Below are 26,192 nucleotides of genomic sequence, written 5' to 3'. Positions count from 1 at the left end.
ACCCTTCTAGTTCTACACACAACATTATAAATGATACAAATATCTTAATAACTCAGTTAACTCACTTACCCTGCACGATTCTATCCCAGAAATCTCGTTTGCCCTTTTCAATCAGTGTGTCCTTGAAGTCTTGGATGAAATCATTGAAGCTTCCAGGCTCGGACTTCTGCAAAACAAAAACCCAACAACAGCAAATCAAACGTAATGCCCACTATACACATATATGGGGGTCTGATTCAATACTGAGGCTACTGATCCACAGTATCTTTCTGATCTCATTCATCCTTACATACCCCCACACCAACTCTGCTCTTCTTCCGACAACCACCTGCTTAGAATCCCTCCTGTTCGAACCAAAATGTACAGCCAACACAGTTTTTCATACCAAGCCCCATTCTTTGGAATCAACTTCCTCAGCCTCTCTGTCACTCATCTTCACTGCAGTCTTTCAAATCCAATCTGAAGACCCACCTTTTCCCCTCCTGAATAATTCTCAACAGCTCATCCCTTTCCAGTATGAACTAAAATGATTATCAGTGAGTATCAGAATTTGTTGGTTATATTTTTGATTGTGTACTATTTATGATTGTGTGCTATGACTTGTGTGCACGTGTGCTTGTGTGTGTTGTGTGTGTGTGTGTGTGTGTGTGTGTGAGGGGGGTTTGGGGTGGGGGGTAGCGAAGAATAATTTTTAATGTTTGCTATCTTGTGTTCAATTTTTTCCTTTTTGATATTTACATGTGTATTCTATTTGTAAACGCCTCGGTTTTATTTTCAAGATTACGTGTAAATGCTCATAATAATAATAACAATAATAATACTGCATGGAAAAATAGCCAACTGCAGAGTTTTGCACTTAGCGCAGTTTCATTTTCTATTTAGCTGAACAGTCCCGATATTGCCTGTGTGGTGGCTGGACTTATACGCAGCAATGACAAACAAAGACTTGCTGGTGATGTAAACATTAGGGAGGGTGTGCACGCCCGCTTTCGTTGGATTTTTGTCGGGGTCCCTGGGTATTTTCAGCAAGAACCGCTCGTGCATGTCTCCGTTTCCTTTCTTTCCAGGTCACCGAAAGGGTCAAATTTCTTTGTGGAAATCGCTGTTCAGACGAAAGGATTTTGAACATTTTCGTGACAATTTCTGCTAGTTTACAAGATATATTTGGTTTTGTGATTACACCCATTATTTACTTTAGTCTTCTGTGTTTACTGTGAGCGTGTTGCTTGTCATATATCTGCCATTACATATTCCAACTGATCCGTTTATAAAGTCTGCCGAAAATTTGTCTGAACAAAAGCAGTGCACACCCAGAGCAGCCAGTTACAGTGGTGGGCTGCACCTGTCGTCATATGACCTACTTCTCGCTCTGTGAGCGATGAAAAACCCACCAAGAAAGTGGGCTGCATGCCGTCCCTAATACAAGCTACTTACAGCTAAAAAGATGCTAACTTGTAAGAAATGTAAAATGAATACCTGATAAACCTAACGAGGCCTCCACACCACTGATCGCCTCAAAGAAAAACGTGTTGAGAGGAGGAGCAGCCACAAATCTATAAGGACCAGCAAGAGTGATTCCTGATCACACAAACAGTGGCATCATCTCCAAACCAGAGCCATCACTCATCAAATGTTGGCATCATCAAACCAACAAAGAACAAACTTTTTCAGAGTGGAGCACACACTTTATGGGTGCCTTCCCCCCCACACCCCCTCCCCCCAAAAAACCCCCACAACTAAACAACAACAAAAAACCAGAAGACTGAAGAAAATGTCATGGCTGTACGCATGACCTTGGGGTTGTGTCTGGAGTTTTTGCTGATACAGTGGCAACACTGTAGGAATAAGTGTGTGTGTGTGTGTGTGTGTGTGTGTGTGTGTGTGTGCCCAGATGTGTGTGGCTGCACAAATGCACGACAGTGCTTTACACATTTTGTGGAAGTTATGCAAAATGCATGTAAATATGCGTGTGCAAGTTCCCCAAGTGAGGCCTCATCTGTCTGTAGAACGCACGTCCCATGGCACAGGTTATCATATCATATTGTGCTGCTCACTGGCCAGCCTACTGCAGGCTGAATGCCTGTCGGTATCTAGGACTGCACAGGGATGACCTTCCCACATCCAGACATGCCAACACCTGTCAAGTCTGAAGCCTTTGTGGGAACAATCAGGAACTTAGTAGGAACATTTTGAATCTGGTAGCAGCACTCGGATTCTGAGCCACACCAGTAAACATACATTTTATCTGCAAGGCATACAACTTTTGGGCCCACCTGCTATACAGTGTAACTGCTACAATTAAGCTGGTTGGTCCACTCAGTGCTGTTTCAATGTAAACATGCACGTGATTAGCTGAGCATTGTCACATGAGACCAAGATTCGTAGTGACTGCTCTGGCGTTGTGATCGACAGGTGACCATGCTATGTAGTTGAAAATGAACTCGAAACAATTTTGGCATTGGCGTAATGTCGGAATGAACTGCGATCAAACATAACAATGTATGGCAAAATCCTAACAGCTGGCATCTCTGCGCATCTTCTCTCAACAGGAAGAACAGTGAGGTGGCCATCTGCCTCTTCAGCACTCATGTCCTCTCCAAACAACTGATGATCAACATACACCACAAAAGATTTCTTCCTTTTTGGAGGTAACAATGTACTGTGCAGTGAGGCAGACTCTGTGAGGCTTTGGACTTCTGACCCAGTGATCAGCAGTGACCAGGAGTCCAGGCCCCGTTACCACATGGCGTTAGGTCCTTGGGAACCACACTGTACTCTTCATTTCCCTCACTCCCCTCAGGTGTGAATGACTGACTGTGGTTGGCACGGTGAGTATCGCCAAAGGAGAGGATCGTGCCCCACCTTTTTCCCAACACCGAGCCCTAGACACAGTGTGAATTCACTGCAAGGATGTCCGTAAAAAGCTACAGGACCTTATAAAGCCCTGATGGCTGTGAAAAAAGCTACAGGACCTTATAAAGCCCTGATGGCTGTGAAAAAAGCTACAGACCTTATAAAGCCCTGATGGCTGTGAAAAAAGCTACAGGACCCTATAAAGCCCTGGTGGCTGTGAAAAAAGCTACAGGACCTTGAAGCTTTAAACCGTATGTAATGTGAATTGTATATATACCTTGATGGCCTCCTGTCGTAGAGTTTTCAGGCAGTCCATGGCTTTGCCATAGAACTGCTGTCCGAACGAATCCATCACTAGCTGGGACACCCTGTCCTCCATCTGCCGGCAAGCTGAAACAAAAAAACATGTACTGTAATGGCTGGTGCACTGCTGTTGCCAGATTGTCCTTATTTGTGTGTGTGTGTGTGTGTGTGAGTGTGTGAGTGTGTGTGTGTGTGTGAGTGTGTGCATGTGTGTGTGTGAGTGTGTGTGAGTGTGTGCATGTGTGTGTGTGTGTGTGTGAGTGGGTGTGAGTGTGTGCGTATGTGAGTGTGTGTGTGTGTGTGTGCGAGTATGTGAGTGTGTGTGATTGTATGTGTGTGTGTGTGTGTGTGTGCGTGCGTGTGTCAGTGTGTGTGAGAGTGTGTGCATGTGTATGTGAGTGTGTATGTGAGTGTGCATGTGTGTGTGTGTGTGTGTGAGTGGGTGTGAGTGTGTGCGTATGTGAGTGTGTGTGAGTGTATGTGTGTGTGTGTGTGTACGTGTGTGTGTGTGCGTGCGCGCGCGAGTGTGTGTGAGTGTGTGTGTGTGTGTGTGTGTGAGTGTGTGTGGGTGTGTGTGTGTGTGTGTGTGTGCGTGTGTGTGTGTCTCTGTGTGTGTGTGTGAGTGTGTGTGTGTGGAGGGGAGTGCTGGGGGGGGGGGGGGGGGTTAAGTGCGTTGACTGGGTAATTTACTTATTATTTACAATTTGTTGTTTCTGTGTTTTTCATTTTATTTATCTATTCATTTACTTATTTCTTCATTATTCATTCAATGTGTTTTTGGACACATTTTCTTATGTGGTCTACACTAACTAATTTTATTCATAAAGCTATTGTAATGCATAATCATCTTGATAAATGTCTTTGAATGATTGAGCTGCTCACATGTTTAGCTTACATTCTTGTGTCAATGACATTTTTCTCACTAAGTCAACATCAGTTTTATCACTTTAGTTACTGTACTGCACATTTTCACAGATGTTCATGTTCTGAAAGTTAGTCTGCTTTATATGTTCAATGCTGCATGTACTCCAGCCAAAAGATACATTTCTGTGCCTTTACAGACAACAAAGGTTATCTCGTAATTTCTGGCCAACAAGGTGGTGCACCATGTCAGACACAAGGTGGATCCCCTTGTTTAAAAAAAATAAAATAAAATAAATAAATAAATAAAGGTCGGCATATACATTTGACAAGGTGCACATACAAACGTCAAACTCTCTTGCAGTCACACACTGCGAGTCACTCCAGTCCATGTGCTGAAGAGTCAGCTCTGTCACACTTTTTCACTGCTTCAACCAGCTCCCCATCCCCCTTCTCTCTGGGAAAAGCCAGGTTCAGGTGCTTCATGTCAGCCCCCAAAACTCACCACTTTCTGAAATAATGTCCTTCAAGTGTTTGTACAAGCTTGGTTTGTTTTTTCTCTGGTCTCATTCCCCCCACTCTGATTCATCTTTGTCAGCTGCTCTTCAGCATGTGTGCACATGATCAGCATGTGTATAGTGCTTTGCTCTTTTCCTTATTACTTTAATTCATCCTTGTCAGATGTTTCAGGCACACATGCAAATAAGTATGTATAACATTTGATTTCTTGAGTTAAAAAAAAAAAAAAAAATATGGTGTTTGTGGTCATGTGTGTGAAAGTAAGTCTGCATAGCACTTTGTTTTGTTTTTTTCAACAAGCAAGATTAAATGCTTTGTAAGCACTATTAATCTGTTATACTATCATCATCGTAATTATTATTATTATGATCATCATGATCATGATGGTCATCATTATCATGAAGAAGTGTACATGGATACATCAGCCGTGTGCAAGGCACTCAAACTGAGTGTGGGAGTAATGCCACTCAAATAATGCACATGGCTGGGGGAAAAAAAAAATCAAACCAAAACAATACTGCAGACACTGCAGCATGCCAGCTCTCATGATCACACACACACACACACATATATATATATATATATGTAGAGAGAGAGAGAGAGAGAGAGAGAGACTGGAGGCTAAGTACCTTCCTCAAACAGATCCTGGTCCTTTCTGGATATGAGGTCCTGGAAATCTTCAATGGGTGTCACTGTCCCCACCTGACACATACACACACACACACAGAGTTCGTCATGATAATAATAATTTCAATGGGTGTCACTGTCCCCACCTGACACATACACACACACACAGAGTTCGTCATGATAATAATAATAACTTCAATGGGTGTCACTGTCCCCACCTGACACATACACACACACACACAGTTCGTCATGATAATAATAATAACTTCAATGGGTGTCACTGTCCCCACCTGACACACACACACACACAGAGTTCGTCATGATAATAATAATAACTTCAATGGGCGTCACTGTCCCCACCTGACACATACACACACACAGAGTTCGTCATGATAATAATAATAACTTCAATGGGTGTCACTGTCCCCACCTGACACATACACACACACACAGTTCGTCATGATAATAATAATAACTTCAATGGGTGTCACTGTCCCCACCTGACACATACACACACACACAGTTCGTCATGATAATAATAATAACTTCAATGGGTGTCACTGTCCCCACCTGACACACACACAGAGTTCGTCATGATAATAATAATAACTTCAATGGGTGTCACTGTCCCCACCTGACACACACACACACAGAGTTCGTCATGATAATAAAAATAACTTCAATGGGCGTCACTGTCCCCACCTGACATATACACACACACAGAGTTTGTCATGATAATAATAATAACTTCAATGGGTGTCACTGTCCCCACCTGACACACACACACACACACACAGAGTTCGTCATGATAATAATAATAACTTCAATGGGTGTCACTGTCCCCACCTGACACATACACACACACACAGAGTTCGTCATGATAATAATAATAACTTCAATGGGCGTCACTGTCCCCACCTGACACACACACACACACAGAGTTCATCATGATAATAATAATAACTTCAATGGAAGTCACTGTCCCCACCTGACATATACACACACACAGAGTTCGTCATGATAATAATAATAACTTCAATGGGTGTCACTGTCCCCACCTGACACATACACACACACAGAGTTCGTCATGATAATAATAATAACTTCAATGGGCGTCACTGTCCCCACCTGACACACACACACAGAGTTTGTCATGATAATAATAATAACTTCAATGGGCGTCACTGTCCCCACCTGACACACACACACACACAGAGTTCGTCATGATAATAATAATAACTTCAATGGGTGTCACTGTCCCCACCTGACACATACACACAGAGTTCGTCATGATAATAATAATAACTTCAATGGGCGTCACTGTCCCCACCTGACACATACACACACACAGTTCGTCATGATAATAACAATAACTTCAATGGGCGTCACTGTCCCCACCTGACACATACACACACACAGAGTTCGTCATGATAATAATAATAACTTCAATGGGTGTCACTGTCCCCACCTGACACATACACACACACAGAGTTCGTCATGATAATAATAATAACTTCAATGGGCGTCACTGTCCCCACCTGACACATACACACACACACAGTTCGTCATGATAATAATAATAACTTCAATGGGGGTCACTGTCCCCACCTGACACATACACACACACACACAGTTCGTCATGATAATAATAATAACTTCAATGGGTGTCACTGTCCCCACCTGACACATACACACACACACAGTTCGTCATGATAATAATAATAACTTCAATGGGTGTCACTGTCCCCACCTGACACATACACACACGCAGAGTTTGTCATGATAATAATAATAACTTCAATGGGCGTCACTGTCCCCACCTGACACATACACACACAGTTCATCATGATAATAATAATAACTTCAATGGGTGTCACTGTCCCAACCTGACACATACACACACACATTTTGTCATGATAATAATAATAACTTCAATGGGTGTCACTGTCCCCACCTGACACACACACACACACACAGTTCATCATGATAATAATAATAACTTCAATGGGTGTCACTGTCCCCACCTGACACATACACACACACAGAGTTTGTCATGATAATAATAATAACTTCAATGGGTGTCACTGTCCCCACCTGACACATACACACACACACACAGTTCGTCATGATAATAATAATAACTTCAATGGGTGTCACTGTCCCCACCTGACACACACACACACACACAGTTTGTCATGATAATAATAATAACTTCAATGGGTGTCACTGTCCCCACCTGACACACACACACAGAGTTTGTCATGATAATAATAATAACTTCAATGGGTGTCACTGTCCCCACCTGACACATACACACACACACAGTTCGTCATGATAATAATAATAACTTCAATGGGTGTCACTGTCCCCATCTGACACACACACACACACACACACACACAGAGTTCGTCATGATAATAATAACTTCAATGGGCGTCACTGTCCCCACCTGACACATACACACACACACACAGTTCGTCATGATAATAATAATAACTTCAATGGGCGTCACTGTCCCCACCTGACACATACACACACACACACAGTTTGTCATGATAATAATAATAACTTCAATGGGTGTCACTGTCCCCACCCGACACATACACACACACACACAGTTCCTCATGATAATAATAATAACTTCAATGGGCGTCACTGTCCCCACCTGACACATACACACACACAGAGTTCGTCATGATAATAATAATAACTTCAATGGGCGTCACTGTCCCCACCTGACACATACACATACACACAGAGTTCGTCATGATAATAATAATAACTTCAATGGGTGTCACTGTCCCCACCTGACACATACACACACACACAGTTCGTCATGATAATAATAATAACTTCAATGGGTGTCACTGTCCCCACCTGACACATACACACACACACAGTTCGTCATGATAATAATAATAACTTCAATGGGTGTCACTGTCCCCACCTGACAAATACACACACACACAGTTCGTCATGATAATAATAACAACAACAAAAATAATAATTTACGCCTTTCCATGTGAAACATGCTGAATTGCACTGTATAATGTAAAAACAGATGCGTAAAACGTGCATTTAAACACTAAAATTATAAACTTAAAAGTATAGCCAGTCGCCAGTATTTTCTCCCCCACCACTAGACCTTAAGTGGTGGTCTGGACGCTTGTCATTAAGACGAGATGATAAACTGAGGTCCCACGTGCAGCATGCACTAAACCCATGTAAAAGAACCCACGGCAACAAAAAGGTTGTCCCTGGCAAAGTTCTGTAGAAAAATCCACTTCAATAGGAAAAACAAATAAAATTTCAAGCAGAAAGAAGGCAAAAACATGTGTTGTGTTGTATTGTATTGTACTGTATTGTATTGTATTGTGTTGTGTTGTATTGTATTGTGTTGCATTGTATTGTATTGTGTTGTATTGTGTTGTATTGTATTGTATTGTGTTGTATTGTATTGCATTGCATTGTATTACTCTTTTGTCACAAGAGATTTCTCTGTGTGAAATTCAAGCTGCTCCCACCAGGGAGAGAGCATCACTAAAGTTCTGCACCCCACACCCCCTCCTTTTTTTTTTTAAATTAATTTTTGCCTCAGTTGCATGCAGGTCATGGAACACCAGGACTCTTTCTTATTTTTGTGCTTTTAGTGCCCCCCTCGTTTTTTGTTTTTTTTTCTCGCATGTAAGTGTATTTGTTCAACTGTCAGAGTGGATTTTTCTACAACCCTTTTTTTTTGCTGTTTTTTTTTGTAACTTGTACAAAGTACATACTGCATACGGACCTCAGCTGATCATCTCATTCAAATGACTAACATCCTGATCATTTCCTTCCATTAAAAAACAAAGGACTCACCTCTGTGACCTTGGCCTTGGTCATGCCCTCAATGCCCCCAGCAAGGTCATCATCCACCTTGGGTCGCTTGGCTTCAGTCACTTGTTCCGCACCGCTGCAATTCAGTGTCATGTTCATTAAAAAAAACGAAAAGCCAAAACAAACATCTCTCAAAACTCATCTTTTCCATTGTGCTTGCCATCTTCTAGACTGACATGCTTCTTGAACTTGCGCTTTGTATACGTGTGTGTGTGTGTGTGTGTGTGTGTGTGTGTGTGTGTGAGTGTGTGTGTGTGTGTGTGTGTACGTGTGTGTGTGTGTGTACATGTGCGTGTGTGTGTGTGTGTGTGTTTTCTCAACTTCTATGTGCCGCTGTCATGCATTTGGAAATGTTTGTTCTGGGCATGAAATCATTGTTTTACAGTAGTCCTCCATACTCCAGTAGGAGTGAAAGGAAAAATAAGAGGTGTCTCTGAAGACATCCATGTGGTCTGAAACGGTGGTCTTACTAATCAAAAAGTGATCCCTGTTTCTGCAACCTGCAGTTTTGATAAACTTTCTCCCTTTCCAATCTTTATAGACTCAGCAGTTGTCAAGTTATTTTCCATGTGGATCAATAAAATACGTTTGATTTGATTTAATTAGTCTTTCATTTCACTGTCGTCCCCACTCACTTCTCCTTGAACATGGCCTCTCCCGTCTTCTCCTCCTTGCGTTTGGTCACTCTCTCCAGCTTGAACGCTTTGCCCAGTTTCTCTGCCGCCACCTGGCACGTGGCCTCCACCGCCTGGGGGCGCTGCAGGCTGCGGGCGATCAGGGGGGACAACTCTGGTATAGGGTCCTCAGGGTGCAGGGCCCTGTGCTGAAGACACTGTGAACAAACCATGAGCACCAGCAGCTGTTTGAGTTCGTTACCGCTCCTACTACGCAAAAGTTTGATGGTTATGAAATTAAAATACCATGATAATATAACAATGCAGGTACATGGTGCTAAATCTTGTGCAGAGGTAAACCAACTCTTTTTCCATTAAGTTTTTGTGTGAAAAACACTCCCCAGCATCAAATATTTTAACACTCAACCCACTCATTTACACCATTTGGTTTGTGTCAAACAACACACTGGACTTGTTCAAAGGGGGTCAGTCAATTCCAGCAGCGTGGGAAAGTGGGCTGCAGTTTTCAAGCTTGGTTCTAATGTAAAATACAGTCCGTTTACCATCACCCCTTGAAGTCAAGTGAAGTCACCTATGGCAGTGAAAGAGTCAAAGCACTTGTACACCAGTCGTTCTCTAGCATGCATGCTTAACTCTGACTCAAGAGGAATGAAGGGCAAGACTTCAATGTAAACAGAACGCCTCCAGACACTGCAGACTGGAGAGAGAGAAAGAGAGAAGGGGAAGAGCTATTTTTTAAAAAGAGGCAGGTTTAAGAGCTGAATGTTGAGGTCCGATGAAGTCAAAGTGGGAGGTCATTCCAAGAGTAAGGTCCAGAGACAGGGAAAGAGTGGCAGCTTTCTTCTTCTCCTTCATTCGTGAGCTGCAACTCCCACGCTCACTCGTATGTACACAAGTGGGCTTTTACGAACACTGACATGGATTACAGGATCTTTAATGTGCGTATTTGATTTTTTCATCTTCTGCTTGTGTATACACACAAATGGGGTTCAGGCACTCGCAGATCTGCACATATGTTGACCTGGGAGATCGGAAAAATCTCCACCCTTTACCCACCAGGCGCCATTACCGAGATTCGAACCCAGTACCCTGAGATTGAAAGTCCAACACTTTAACCACTCGGCTATTGCGCCACAGTCAACTGTGGAGTGTGTGAAAACAGAAAAAACAGTAAATCCTGGACAAACGTAAATTTAGAAATCCTGATGATTTTTTTTAATTAGGAAAAGAATTTACCATTCAAACACATGATTAAAAACAAAATCCAGGGCCAATGTAAATCAAGAAATCCTGATGAGTTTTTCTCTTTTTTCAATAAGGAAAAGAAGCTATTGTTCAAACATGATTAAAAATATAATTCTGAATCAACGTAAACTAAGAACTCTTGATGATTTGTTTGGTTTGGTTTTGCTTAATTGGAAAATAATTTGTAATTCAAATAGCATGACTAAAAACGAAATCCTAGACCAATCCAAATTAAGAAATCCTAATGATTTTTTTAGCTTCACATAAGAAAAGAATGTACCCATTCAAACATCATATGACTAAAACCCAAATCCCGGACCAAAGTTAATCTAAGAAATCCTAAAGATTTTTTTTTCCTGTTTAGGAAAAATTATGATTCCAACATCATGATCAAAAGCAAAAACCCTGGTTTATCATAAATCAATAAATGCTGACAATTTTATTTTTAATCAGGAAAAGAATTCACCATTCAAACACCATAAACTAAAACCCAAGTCCTGGACCAAAATAAATTTAAGAAATCCTGACGATTTACTTTTCTGTTTAGGGAAAATTACCATTCCAAAATCATGATAAAAAATAAATCCTGAAGTATCATAAACGAAGAAATCCTGCCAATATATATCTTTTTCAATAAGGAAAAGAATTTACCATTCAAACAACATATGATTGAAAACTAAACCATGGACTAATGTAAATTGAGACTTTGTTTTCTTTTTAAATTTAGGAAAATAATTTGATCCTTCAAACACTAAAACCAAGTTCACACCAAGAACCGTCACTGACGACCAGTTTTGTTACCTGGTAAACTCGCTGGAAGTAGGGGTTGAACATCAGTTTGGGTTTGAAAGCCTCGCACTTCTCCCCGTCCTCATCCCTGCCAGAATAAAACATTTCAATCTCCAGTGGGTTTTTTTGTTTTGTTTGTGTGTGTGTGTGTGTGTGTGTGTGTGTGTGTGTGTTTTCTCTCTTCCTCTTTTATTCCTGGTCCCTTTTTTGCCTGACACCCCTTTTGGTGGATGAGAGGATAAAACTCAGGTCCTGTGTGCAGCATGCACTCTGCGCATGTAAAAAGAACCCAAGGCAACAAAAGGGTTGTTGCCCTGGGAAATTTAAGAAACAAACAAAAAAAACCCACTAACAAAGAGAACAAAAAAAAAAAAAAAAAAAAAAAAAGTGTGGTGCTACACTGTGGGAACAAACTTTGACACACACAGAAATCTGTTGCGACAAAAACTAATACATGCTCTGAGGGAAGTATCAATCCTGCATATACTCTGATGCTAAAAACAAAAACACTGATAGACAAACCCCCCCCCCCCCCCCCCCGCCACAAAAGCATGGTGTCAGACTGTGGCGATGAACTCTGACAGAAAAATCTGTTGCGACAAGAACTGATATGATACAATACATGCTTTGGGGGAAGTGCCACTAGTGGTCTGGAAACAGAACATCAAATTCATGTCATTATTATTATTATTGATATTTACATCGTACCAATCTTTGGTCAGAGACCAAGCTGTAAGTGCTTTACAAACAGTCATTTACACAACAGACTGCCTACCTGGGTACAGCCAACTGACAGCTGCCTCATCATTCATTTCCTGTGTTATCCAGTCAGACTTTTAAGTGTGTGCACACATACACATATATTAAAGTGGATTTTTCATTTCTTCATCTTACAAGTCAGCGAGGAAGGAAGCAGAATGGTTATGACTCTAAACTGCTGATACAGTGTAAGTGAGGGTCTGGGTTCCAATCTCAGTTTCACCTTCTCTCTCATGTTTGACTGGAAAATCAGAGTGTCTGGTCATTGGAATCAAATGAGGTGATAAACCAAGAGTCCCATGTCCCACTGACAAAGAACCTGTGGCAACATAAGTTTTAACATCTGGCAAAATTCTGTGGAAGAAATCCACTCTGACAGGTACACAGATATACAGACATGCGCTCAGTGCTCAACTGGTGTGTCAGGCATTGTATGTCACTGCCAAGTAGATGTGGTGTAACGTATATGATTTGTCTAAACACAGTGGCAACTCCTTGAGAAACTGAAACTAAGCATCTTACTCGGCCGCTGTAGACAGGTCCATGGATGTGATCAGGTTGTCGACTGCTGTCAGCTGCTCCTCTGAGGAAAACATCAGTCAATAATAATCACAGAATAATAATAATCATAATGTGCATTTGTACAGGGTCACTGTCCTAAAATTAGATGGATAGCTCATTGGCCAGGAAAGCTGAAGCCAACTGGATGCCATACTGACACTCGTTTCTGGCTGTCAGTCTGCTGAGAAGTCATCATCTAACTGGTGGTAGTTTGTGAAATGTAACCATCTATCTTAGATGAAATTGTGTTATGCTTGCCCCCACGACATACCAAATGTTGCATCTTGATTGATATCTGCCAATGATTTATTAACCAAAGTTATTACAGGAAAACAGAGCAGTGACACGCAGCACAAACAGGCTGTGGAGGCACACATAGGATGGTCAGCTTTACTAGTGCCGCAAGCAAGTAAAAGCTTGCCGTGAAGCAGTCATTGTAGCCAGTTTAGCTCTTGCTACATATATGAAGTTACCGCTTTGCACTGTACTGACAGGAGTGGCAAAATGGCTGACTGAACACTTCTGCTGGTTTCAGTTAGCAAAAGGGCTCAATCAAAGAAGGTATGCGCTATCCACCTTTTTTTAGGACAGTGGTATAGCGTCCTTTCTCCCTAAGAACTCAAGACACTTTAAATGAAAGAACCAATGCTCCTCAGGGGAAAACATCGGTCAATAATGATAATATTCAATGACAACAATGATGATTATGTGCTTTTGTATAGCGCCTTTTCTCCCTAAGAGTAAGAGCTAAAGGCGATTTACATGAAAAAACCAATGCTCCTCTAGGGAAAACATCAATAATAATAACAATAATAATAATGACAATACTGCTATTAACAGTAATAATGTGAATGTGAATAGTGCCCTTGATGACTGATCCCTGATAACTCAGGATGTTTGTCATGGAAGAAACAACGCTCCTCTGGGGAAAACATCAATCAATAACTATATATATAATAGTCAGTCGTGTCCGACTATGACCATCACAACAGCAGAGGAGGTAACTGCTGTTCCGACTATTTGGGCTAGAATTTGATTATAGTGGACAGTGTCTTGCCCAAGTTACATCCCCACTCTCTTGGCCAAGAGGGTTTTAGGACAGTCGGCGTTGGGATGGTTCCCAAAGGCCAACTAGCCCACAAGGCTGCAGCACTAACAGCCAGTGCAATTTTGCCTCCTAGTTTGAGAGTCATAGTCCTTCACAAAAGACTAAGCTGTGAATGATTTCCCATTGACTGGAGAAACCATTGATAATACAGCTCTCACTTTGCTGTTGGCCCATATGTATACTTATATCAATTTATATACTGATAAAACTGCATTTGTAAAGCACCCTTCCTCCCTAAAAGCCCATGGTGCTTTAACATGAAAGAACCACTCATTCCGATTTTCTCTACCCCTCCCCCCAGCTCATCTCTCATACCTCATACATAACTAGAATATAAAGTAAACTGGCAGGTATGGGGCAATGATAACAATAATAATGGACATTTGTTGAGCGCTCTCCTCCATTAAAGAGAGCTCAAAGCGCTTCACAATAAACATTAAACACACACACACACATACATACACACAATAACTCACAAAAGGAAGAAGAAAAAAAAAAGATTTAGCTCACAATAATATAAGAGATTCAGAAACTATGTGTATCACATTATATAATTACACACACACACACCGAACGAGAGAGAGTTTGCATGGTTTATAACTGAAAAGGTATGGAAGGTCTATGGATAGGCATTTTCAAACAGATGTGTTTTCAGACCAGTTTTAAAAGATTGAAATGAGGGAGAGTGGCGAAGCTCGTGAGGTAAACTGTTCCAGACATATGGAGCTGAATGAGTAAAGGAAGAATCCCGAAGGATCGGTTTTAACACAGGGAGCAAGTAGCTGCTCTGAATCGGAAGATGATCTGAGTTGTCATGGTGGTGAGTAGGTTTGAATCAATTCTCTCAGACACTGAGGAGCAGCACTCAAAATGGAGTTAAAAGTGAGAATTGCAACTTTGTACTGAATGCGGGCAGAAATTGGTAACCAGTGAAGAGAATGCAGAAGATGAGCGATATTGTCAGTCTTTTTGATTCTAAAGATTGCTGCTGCATTTTGAACTTTCTGGAGTTTTTGTATCAAGTATTTAGGACAACCAATGAGGAGTGAGTTACAATAATCAAGTCTGGACAAGACAGCACACCAAAGTTTGTGTTTCTTGAGTAGTAAGGAGATGTCGGATGGAACTGATCTTTCAAATTTGAAAGTATGCAGCCTTGCAGAGATTGTTTACATGTTTCTTCATTGAAAGTTTTGAATCAAACGTCACACCCAGATTTTTCACTGAAGATACAAAGGGGCAGAATTTAATTCACTCAGTAATGCCAGTTAGCTCCCCTGACTTTCACCCATTTGTATGGGTAAGAAATAAAATTGCCAAAAAACAATGTTAGAATCTATGAACCAAAAACTTCCAAACTATTCAGTAACATAACGAATTAGTTGGGGACAGAATATAAAACTTCTTCCCTTCCTATGCGTCATCCAATGAGATGATGAAAGTATCCATGTTCTTTGTTTGAAATTTGCACACTAACTCATAAACAAATGCAGGAAAGCACTGAGACTTTGAAAAAGATTAAATATCCCTGATACAGCCCCTTCTGTTGTCTGCCTTGTGACTTACAAGAAACTGGGTCAGACGCCATTGTTGACACGCACTGTTCATGCGTATTTGTATTTGATTTTTCTGTCTGAAATTCGGGCTGCACTCCCCAGGGAGAGCGCATCGCTACACTGAGATCGCCACCAATTTTTTTGTGTTTTTTGCACTTTTATTTGTTTTTCTACAGAATTTTGCCAGGAACAACCCTTTTGTTGCTGTGGGTTCAATTACATGCGCTAAGTGCAAGCTGCACACAGGACCTCAGTTTATCATCTCATCCGAATGACTAGCATTCAGACCACCACTGAAGGTCTAGTGGAGGGGGAGAAAATATCGGTGGCTGAGCCGTGATTTGAACCAGAATGCTCAGATTCTCTCGCTTCCTAGGTGAACCAATCACCTAGAAAATAACTCTGCTGTTTGCTAGCACAGCAACACACTCCACATTTATTGGTTGCAGTGGAGAGTGGAAAGGTCAGTTCAGATATTCTTAGTTTATAACATCATTTTACAAATTAGGTGCCACTCCAAAAATTCAAAACTTTCGTAAGCCCCAATCGGGCTCCTTCGTCTAAAACAGTTGTAAACAGTAGGGCCTCAATGTGGACCCATCATCCAGAGTGAGAGAAGTTGTAAGAGAATGAGAATGCTTATGGACAAGTTTTGAAAAAAATGAGTTTTCAGTGAAGAGTGGAAGGCAGAGACAAGTCAGATGAACAGATATGATGAGGAAGGTTGTTCCAGACATGGGGAGCAGCAAAGAGGAATGAGCCTCCACCACAGGTTCTTGCACTGACATGAGGACTCTATCAATCAATCAATCAATCAGACATCAGACAATTCATCAACAGTGACAATGACATACAATGAAATGACTTGTGGTTTTTAAGACTTGTACAATAATAATAATAATGTACATTTATATAGCGCCCTTTCTCTCTGAGAGCTCAGGGCGCTTTACATGAAAGAAAAATATTACAAATTACATAATCATTCATGACCACTCTGTCTCAAAACACCTCCCCCCACTCTCCCTTTCCCACTCTTCATTCCTTCAAAGTGAGCTGACAATGTAAAAAGTCTGGTTTTAAATTCCAATCCAGAATGCTGTGTGTGTGCGTGTGTCTGTGCGTATGTATATGTGTGCACATGCGCAGATGCATGTGTGTGTGCGCATGTGGGTGAAAAATGAATTCATCATATGGCAATCTGTAACACATTAATATTATAATTATACAAGTCATCATATTGTTTATTTGTTTCAAAATCATATTGTTTATTTGTTTCAAAATATTTTTTTCTGTTTTTTTAGGTATTTGTTCATGTATGTCACTATTGAAAAAAAAATCTTCTGGCTTGCATTAAAAGCAAAGTTAAAAAGAATGGAAAAAACAGAAGACCCAACTGAGGAGGAAGGGTGTTCAAGGTGCTTACCGGAAGGGGCGTACTTTTTGTTGAAGGCGATGTTGTCTTTTGTGGGCAGCGACCCAAAGGTGTAGGTACGGAGGTCTTCAGCAAATGGCAGCTCAATCCAGTACAAGCACTGAGTACAACACACAACTTTAAAACAGACTGTGTGCATGTACGTGTGGGGTGGGAAGTAGAGTTGTGTGTGTGTGTGTGTGTGTGTGTGTGTGTGTGTGTGTGTGTGTCTGTGCGTGCTGAATAAGTGCTCAATTTTGTTTCTCAGACTCATACACACACAAGACAACACTTTTTCCTCAATTTCTGAAAGGGGTGACTTCTTATCTATAGCACCACATTCACATTTACAGTTAAATCTTTGGCATCCATCTGTACAACTCCAACCCACGTACTGAATCACACACATCTACTGTGACTATTCCATGCACATGACTGCAATTACTGTATGAACATTTACTTAAGCATTTATGTTTTGTGTCTTTTGTGCATACATGTTGAATGACTGATTCCCATTTACACATGAATTTCTCTTACTGACATAATAATATAAAGTATTCTGTATTCTGTGTGTGTACAGATGATCTGTGTGGGTGACAACTGACAGACCAGGAAAACTTTGGTGAACACTTCTTCTGTGCAGATCCCCAGTGACTGTTGTTTCCAGTCCAAGGAGAAGAAGAAGAAACCACCTCATCAGAGGTAACAAGGGAAAATGACTGCAGAACTCAAAGAGCTAAGATACCTTCACAGAGTTGTGGGATGAGAAGAAGAAAAAGAAGAAGAGAGGGAGGGAGGGAGAAGAGGGATGGAGATTGTTTATTTATATTGGCCACAGCCCCTTTGAAGGGGGGTATACAGTAAAATGCGATGGAAGCAGAGAAAGAGTAAGGGAGAGGATGGATGACAGAAAGGCTTCAATTTCTACAACTCACACTAGAGCAATGATAAACCCAAACAGATGTAATCACTTGCCATGCATGTTCAGAAGGCACACATAACACTAGAACCTCAAAAACCCTGGCAAATTTAATACAGTCATTGAACACATTTAAAATGCATGCCTCGAAACAAACTGGGGGTAATTGCTGCCCAAGATGATAGGAAAATTGTAAGGAAGTGATCAGTTAAGGTGTGTGTGGCCGAAAGAGGCATACGAAAGGTAAATATAAAACTGTGGTAAAACAAAGACGTGGGAAACAATAGGACGGAAACACCACCAAAAAAAAAGAAAAAAAGGAAGACGACACACAAAAGCAAGCACCCCAAACTCCTCACCTCATACCCGGCCTTGATCTGCGGAAGGAGACAACCGATGCGGGGGGCGTTGCGTGCCGCATACACACGACGCGCGATGGCCACGCAGTTGGTCTCATAGAGGGCGTTGATCAGCGCTGACAACGCCACGGCTGCTGCCTTTTTCAACACAAGTCACAATGCCCACTCTACTTCCAGTTTGTACTGTATTGTACTGTATTACTCTTTTTGTCAAAACAGATTTCTTTGTGTGAAATTAGGACTGCTCTCCCCAGGGAGCGAGCGTCGCTACACTGAGAGCGCCATCCATTTTTTTGTATTTTTTCTTGCCTGCACTTTTAAAAAAATTTGTTTTCCTATCGAAGTGGAGTTTTCTACAGCATTTTGCCAGGGTTCTTTTACATGCACGAAGTGACTGCTGCACACAGGACCTCGATTTATCGTCTCATCCGAATGACTAGCGTCTAGACCACCACTCAAGGTCTAGTAGAGGGGGAGAAAGTACTGGTGACTGTGCTGTGATTCGAACCAGTGCGCTGAGATTCTCTCGCTTCCTTGGCGGATGCGTTACCTCAAGGCCATCACTCCAGTTTCTCAAATGAGACATCACTGCATTCAGACAAATTCATATACACTGCACCACATGCCTCAAGGCAAGATGTCTGACCCTCAGCACAACCAAACGCGCTTAGTCAGGCCCTGAGTTCATGCACATATATATTTGTGTTTCTATCAGAGCGGATTTCTTCAACAACACTTTGCCACAGGACAATTCTTGTTTTGCCATGGGTTGTTTTCCAGTGTGCCAAGTGAGCGCTACACATAGGACCTTGTTATATTGTCTCATCCAAATGACTAGATGCTCAATTTATTTTTCCAGTCAAACTTGGGAGAAAGGGTGAGACTGGGAGTCAAACTCCGACCATTACGGACACTGTTCTGGCAGACAAGCATCTTGGCCATTCTGCCGCCTGCCACCTTGCTCTGCACAGCACTCTGCCATCACTGACATGGTTCTTGTTGCCACGCAAATAGGAATTTATAACACCTTTTTCATTTCCTTCTTTCTTTGTTTTTCTTTTTAGAGATAAGGTTGAAAATAAAAAGTCTATTACTTTACCATTTCGTATTCAGATAAAAATAACACACACACACACACACAAAGAAATCACCCAAACTCATACATCAGCTCTAACATCACCCTTTGTAAGACGACATAAAACTGATCATACCAGTGCATAACATGTATGATTACCTGCGCACACGCACACATAAGCAAGAAATCAAGTCTGTATAGCGATGTATGCATACACACATACACACTATATTTATCCTCTTCTTCTTTCATAGCGCTGTCTTAAGACCTTAGGGGCACCACTGGCAACCACTTCTTTCCATTTCTCTCTGTTCCTCATCTCTCACAAGGCATTGCTCAGTATCAGGCCTGTCCATTCTGCGATGACTGACCTCCCATCACTCTAGTCTCCCTCTCCTTCTCTGCACTCTGCCCTGCAGCATTGTCATGGCAAGTCCAGCTGACCATGAGACATGCCCAAACCACTTCAATTCTTATTTCTTGGTTATGGTTACATCTTCATAGGATCCAATGGTTTGGCTGTTTCTCACTTATTCACTGGTGATGTGATCTCTGTAGGAAATACTGAGGAGTTTTTTTCTAAAGAATCTCATCTCTGTGGTCTGTACCCTCTTCTCCGTGTCAGTTTTCTAAATCAATGACTCACAGGCAAACAGGAATGTTGAGATAACCAAAGAGTGCATCAGTCTGATCTTGGAGCTGAGTGCAATGTTCTTATCACTCAAAGTGGTCTTTGTCAGTGCTGTTGTTGGTTGTGCAATCGTGAACAATATTTCAGGCTTTGATCCCTGGTCTGTTACTATTGCTCCCAGGTACCTGAAACTGTGGACTGTCTCGTTTCTCGCTTTCAACTTTATTGTCAGTCCTGATGCTGTTGGTGTTGCTGGTCATCAGTTTGGTTTCCTCTGCACTGATTTCCATGCATTAGGCTGCTGAGGTCTTATCCAGGTGTTCCTCCAATCTTGATAACTCCTCTTCTTTTCCTGCTAGGCCATCAAAGTCATCAGCAAAACATGAATTTGTGATAGTTCTGCCTCCAGTGCTGACTGTTCCTTCATGTTCTTCCAGTGCATCAGTCATGATTCTCTTGAGGAAGATGTTATGAGAGAAGGTGAGAGCAGACAGCCTTGCCCGACTCCAACTGTCGTCCTGAACCAGTTCCCTAAGCTGCCATTGATGAAGTTGACTGCGCTGGATGCCTTGTTGAGGTGCTCTATGGTTCTGATCATGTTAATGATGATGTTGTGCGGTCTCATTGTCTGCCATAAGGCAGCATGCTGTATCCTGTCAAATGCCTTCTTGAAGTCCACGGAGGCGCTGTAGAGTTCTTGCTGGTGTTGAAGGCACAGCCTAACACAAAATTCAGAGACTGATAATCTACAATATGATACTGCTCTAAAGCCTGCTTGTCCCTCAGCAATGTTTATTTCTGCTTGTGACTTCAGTCTGTCGAGCATAATTTTCAGTATGACTGCTTGGATGAGAGATAAAGCTGGTGGTGTGGTAGTTCTTGCACAGTTGTAATTTTCCTTTCTTGGGCAGGGTGATGTTCAATGACTGTGTCCATGGCGTGAGCCACTCCCCTATCTGCAAGATCTTGTAGATTTTTAGTAAGGCGCTAATCATGCCCCCCTCCCCCTTACCTCCCCCTTCCCCAACCATCCCCCCACAACACCTATGCATATGCACACAGAACACAAGCACATACAAACACACACACAAACATTGCCGCTATACACATCTAGTGTCTATTCTAGAGGAAAGACATTGAAAAAGAAAATGAAACGCATACACACACACATACTCCACACCACACAGTTACCTCATCCCCTTTCTCAGCAGAAACACTCAGACAGCTGTCTCCCATGTAGTGACTTCTTCGCACCTGCACACATCATTTCCACCAACTTTATTTTCTTGTCTTGGCATGAGGGAAAGCTATTCAAGGCAACAAACATACTGACGTGTGGATCTGCCTAGCTGTATGAGAGACTGACGTATGCTTACAGTTGGGCCAACAGCAAAGACAATATCATCAATGGTTTCTCCACTGCAGTGGGAATTCATTTACAACTCAGTCTTTTGTGAAGGACGATGACTCTCAAACTAGGAGGCAAGACTGTGCCACCTCTAAGTGCTGCAGCCTTGAGAGCTAGCTGGCCTTTGGGGACCATCCCAACGCCGACTGTGCAGAGCTCAGATAGTCAAACAGTAGTTGCCTCCTCTGTCATAGTTGGACACGACTGACTATCATACAATTACAACTTTTTGAAAGGCATTACAAGGATGTTACAGTTAACTGGTGTAACATGAAAAGGATATGTACTGGGATACCATCTCAGTTCCCTTTATTATGATAAGGTTGACATAGCTGCTAGAAGAGGACTGATCTTTTTATCATAATAAGGTTGAAATTACAAAAAAAAAAAAAAAAAAAAAAAAGAGCAAAGAGCATCTCAGGTGTAAATGACACACAACTTCCTTGATCTCCACAAGAATGTTATACTCATGTTGAAAAAAAACTTGCTTGAGACAAGTTCAAACATAACCTAATAGAAATATGGAAACAGTTACACAAAATTTAATGTTAACACAATAAACATTCTGTTTGGCATTTATAAGGAAATATGGACTCTTATGTATAGATGAAAAATATGTCAAAACAAATAACATCAGCCTGATCAGGAAAGTTGTATGCCTATGAGGGCAGAAAATAGCAAAGGTGTGCATTCTTTCTTGTGTGAAGATAAAAGAGTTCGTTCCAATACTTTCTAACAACACAGATGCAAAAGCAATAAACTCTTCATCCTGTATTTACAAATACTTTGTTAGTTTATCCAAATGTCCAATAGCTACCATTAGTTTACCCCCCCCCCCCCCCAACTCCCATCTGCCCCCAACACACACACAAACAAACAAATACACACTCTTAAACACAAACTTACATTGAAAGACACAAAGATAACCACGACAAGGTGATTTACATATAAACTTGTTTTGCTCACACATGTGAATCTCCTTTCTTTTTCATGCTCTTTTCCTCTGAGAAAATAATGCTCCTTAACACCCACCCATCTAGACGCAAACATGTCTCCCTCCATCCCGCTTTGCACAAAGGAAGACAACTAAAAAAAAGAAAAAAGAAAAAGATGAATAACAAATTCAACAACAGCACATGCGGTGACAAGCAAAAAGCTTACATTCTCTGCCTTGGTGAAGCCCAGCACTTTCAGGCACTTTTCAGACTGGTACTTCATGCTTTCCTTGTCCTCCGCCGTCATCGGTACCCTGTCACTTCCATAGCAGTACCCTGCACATTAAAAAAAATAAAAAAACAACCAATAAATTACGCACAGACACACACACACATACAGAGCCGCACACACACACAGAGCCGCACACACACACACGCATGCGCACGCACACACACACACATGCACACACACAACATATGAACAACTGAAGAGCTGAAGACCCTGAAGCACACCTGGGAGTACCATTGAGAGACTGTCCCAAAACAGACAAGACTGGCGGTTCTTTGAAGCTGTCCTACATGTGAGACGTCATAGTGGGCAGTAAGCAGGGGAGCATATATCTATATCTATCTATCAAACAATATATATCTAACTGTATCTATCTATTTGTGTATATGTGTGTGTGTGCGCGCAAACACATAAACACCTGCACAAACTGCAGAGCAAAAATACTGCCCTCTTAGACATAAACTTTCCATTCACACACATACACACACACACATACACATGCACATACTTACAAAACACTGAACCCATACACACATAACACAAACCTCACACATAATCACAAACACACAGACACACACACAACATCAGAATCACAAAAATGCACCTGTACATCACACACACACACATACAGAACACCGAACTCACACACACACACACAGCACCAAACCCACACTCACCCACACAAGGAAACGCAAACACATACACCAAACTCACACACAACACGTACATACACAACACCATCGTCTAAAATCACAATTGTGGATAAATGTCAAACAAAAGAATGAACGAACACAACACCAATCATACCCACCCTCACACACACACATACAACACTAAACTCACACACATACACAACACCAAACACACACCCACCCACCAACACTTATGAGAATTTTTGTTAACAGACATAAAGCCTGAATTCACAAATTTTGATGATACTGATACAGTGAGTCAATGGTGTAGTTATGACCCTGTACAACCCCAACTAGCAAAATGCATATATGAATGTGTCAAAGAACATGTCACGTTTTAATTAGAACACCTTACATTTAGTTTAGTTGGGTTTTTTTGTTGTTTTTTTTTCTTTTTCTACCCTTTATTATGTCTATAAACCTTTCATTCACGGTTTTCATGACAAATAAATAAGATTCTGATTCTGATTCCCACAAACACAAAAATCCTGCCACCACAAACCAGAGAGGGAAGGACCACACGGACCATCACCAGCTCTCACCTTCCACAATGTCGTCACGGTCCACCTCCGTCTTCTCCTCATCGTCCAGGTGAAAAGTGCGCTCCGTCTTGACGGCCATGTCGGGGTCCTTGGCGTACACCCGCTTCCAGCTCTGCTTCAGCTTGAACTCCTTCACCTGCAATTGCCCACCAGTTCCACTTGTGTATTGTGCTGTACTGCACTGACCCCCAAAAACGGAGTATGGCTGCCTACATGACAGGGTAAAAACGATCATACACGTAAAAGCCCACCCATGTACATGGGAGTTGCAGCCCAACAACAAAGAAGCAGAAGAAGTATTGTATTACTCTTTTTGTCACAACAGATTTCTCTGTGTGAAATTAGGGCTGCTCTCCCCAGGGAGAGCGCGTCACTACACTGAGAGTGCCATCCATTTTTTTTTTGTTTTGTTCTGCCTGCAGTTTTTTTTATTTGTTTTCCTATTGAAGTGGATTTTTGTACATAATTTTTCCAGGGACAACCCTTTCGTTGCCATGGGTTCTTTGCTGCACAAGGAACCTTGGTTTATCGTTTCATCCAAACAACTAGTGTCCAGACCACCACTCAAGGTCTAGTGGAGGGGGAGAAAATGCTGGCGACTGTGCTGGGATTTGAACCAGTGCACTCAGATTCTCTCGCTTCCTAGGCAGACGCATTACCTTTAGACCATCACTCCACACTATCAACTCCCTTGTGTGTGTGAGGGAGGGGGAGGGTCAAGGGAATCATACAGACAACTCCTCAACAGTGGAGTGGTGGCAGCCTAGAGGTAAAGCGCCTGCCTTGGAAGCGAGAGAATCTGAGGGCATGGGATCGAATCCCTCACTCACCAGATTTTTCTTCCCCTCCGCAAGACCTTGAGTCGTGGTGGTCTGGACTGGATACTAGTCATTTGGTTGAAATGAGAAACCAATCGAGGTCCCATGTGCAGTATGTATTTTGTGCATGTAAAAGAACCTATGGCATTAAAAAGGTTGTCCCTGGCAAAAATCTTTAGGAAAATCCACTTTGCTAGTAAAACAAATACATGCAGCTTGAGAGAGAGAGAGAAAAAAAAAGTGGCGCTGCACTGTGGTGCTGAGCTCACACAATAAATATGATGTGACAAAATAATAAAATTCAACTTGTTTTTCCTTTCTTTTTTTTTTCTTCTTCTGATCCATCATATGTACCGTTTCAGAGACATTTTTCTCCCACATCGCTTATTACAAGTCCCCTAATACACAGCCACATCCCGGTTCATCTGCTGCAGTCTCAGTCTAAGCAGTTCGCAGGCAACTATCAATGTCAGACTGCCAAGAGGCAACACACCGTAGGAGACCCTGCACTGCTGCCGAGTCACTTTGGTGGTGTTCAGTAGTGCCTGTTCTGATTTAATATTCACAGGACACCATCCACCCCACACCCTCCTACTGACGACAATAATAGCTTCATTACAGAGCCAGACTGAGTGTGCATCCCCACCAGAGAGGAGATTACAACCAACGACAGTCTCACACATTCAGTTTTAAATGCAAAATTTACAGCCTCAGCAGGCTTCCCTGCCATACTGATGGGTAAAAAACACAGGAAACACACTGACATCAACCTGTTTTACCTCCAAACTGACATTTGTGGACATGGCCAGAAAAACTACAGAAGTTTGTTCCCTTTGCTCGCAGTTTTTATCCACATGTGGGAGCATGGAAGCTGTTTTATTGAAACAAAGCTCAACGCCAGAGCACCGCTCAGGTGCTAGGGCTGAATGAGTTAAGGCCAAAAGTGTGGAACTATTCTATGGGGAACCTGTACGGGTTCTTATCACACATAAGTACAAGTCCCTGATGCTTTGAAAATAACGGAAAGGATGCACTGCATCTTAACTGACCTGGCTCCACAGGACGTTAAAAAAAAATTTCAGGAACAAACACAAAAAAGAGATTGAAAATCATGTATCGGAGCTTCAGTCTGACACCAGGATCGTCTATTATTATAGAAACTTTTTTTTCCCAATCACCAGAGTTCCTTTTTCTTCACTGTTGTTTCCATGAAAATGCACAAGTCCACGTTTTACATGATTATCACTTAAAACTAGAACGTATGCCTCTGTGTGTGTGTGTGAGTGTGAGTGTGTGTGTGTGTGTGTGTGTGTGTAGCAATGCAGACTTGACTGGAATGTGCAGCAAGCATTACAGTGACCCTTTAAAGTAATCTAAGACCCTCTAGAATAATGGAAAGTCCCCAGGACCCCCGAGATTTTTAA

At 41.8% G+C, this 26,192-nt stretch overlaps 1 protein-coding gene across 1 annotated transcript in view; it reads right to left on the bottom strand.

The window, feature by feature from the left end:
- Nucleotides 1-26,192, bottom strand: part of LOC143291205 (X-ray repair cross-complementing protein 5-like) — a 42,865-nt gene that overhangs the window by 2,391 nt on the left and 14,282 nt on the right. Inside the window, exons 8-19 of the mRNA XM_076600951.1 lie at nucleotides 23,951-24,086; nucleotides 22,654-22,763; nucleotides 21,276-21,338; nucleotides 18,379-18,516; nucleotides 17,113-17,221; nucleotides 12,987-13,047; nucleotides 11,718-11,793; nucleotides 9,672-9,868; nucleotides 9,019-9,112; nucleotides 5,166-5,238; nucleotides 3,131-3,243; nucleotides 70-166 (exon numbers count right to left, since the gene is read on the bottom strand). Of these exons, the coding sequence (XP_076457066.1) occupies nucleotides 70-166; nucleotides 3,131-3,243; nucleotides 5,166-5,238; nucleotides 9,019-9,112; nucleotides 9,672-9,868; nucleotides 11,718-11,793; nucleotides 12,987-13,047; nucleotides 17,113-17,221; nucleotides 18,379-18,516; nucleotides 21,276-21,338; nucleotides 22,654-22,763; nucleotides 23,951-24,086 (1,267 nt within the window). The remainder of the gene's footprint in view (nucleotides 1-69; nucleotides 167-3,130; nucleotides 3,244-5,165; nucleotides 5,239-9,018; nucleotides 9,113-9,671; nucleotides 9,869-11,717; nucleotides 11,794-12,986; nucleotides 13,048-17,112; nucleotides 17,222-18,378; nucleotides 18,517-21,275; nucleotides 21,339-22,653; nucleotides 22,764-23,950; nucleotides 24,087-26,192) is intronic.

The sequence above is a fragment of the Babylonia areolata genome, chromosome 16, assembly GCF_041734735.1.
Source record: "Babylonia areolata isolate BAREFJ2019XMU chromosome 16, ASM4173473v1, whole genome shotgun sequence".
Classification (NCBI taxonomy): Eukaryota; Metazoa; Mollusca; class Gastropoda; order Neogastropoda; family Buccinidae; genus Babylonia; species Babylonia areolata.
This window is presented reverse-complemented; position numbering and strand designations above follow the sequence as displayed.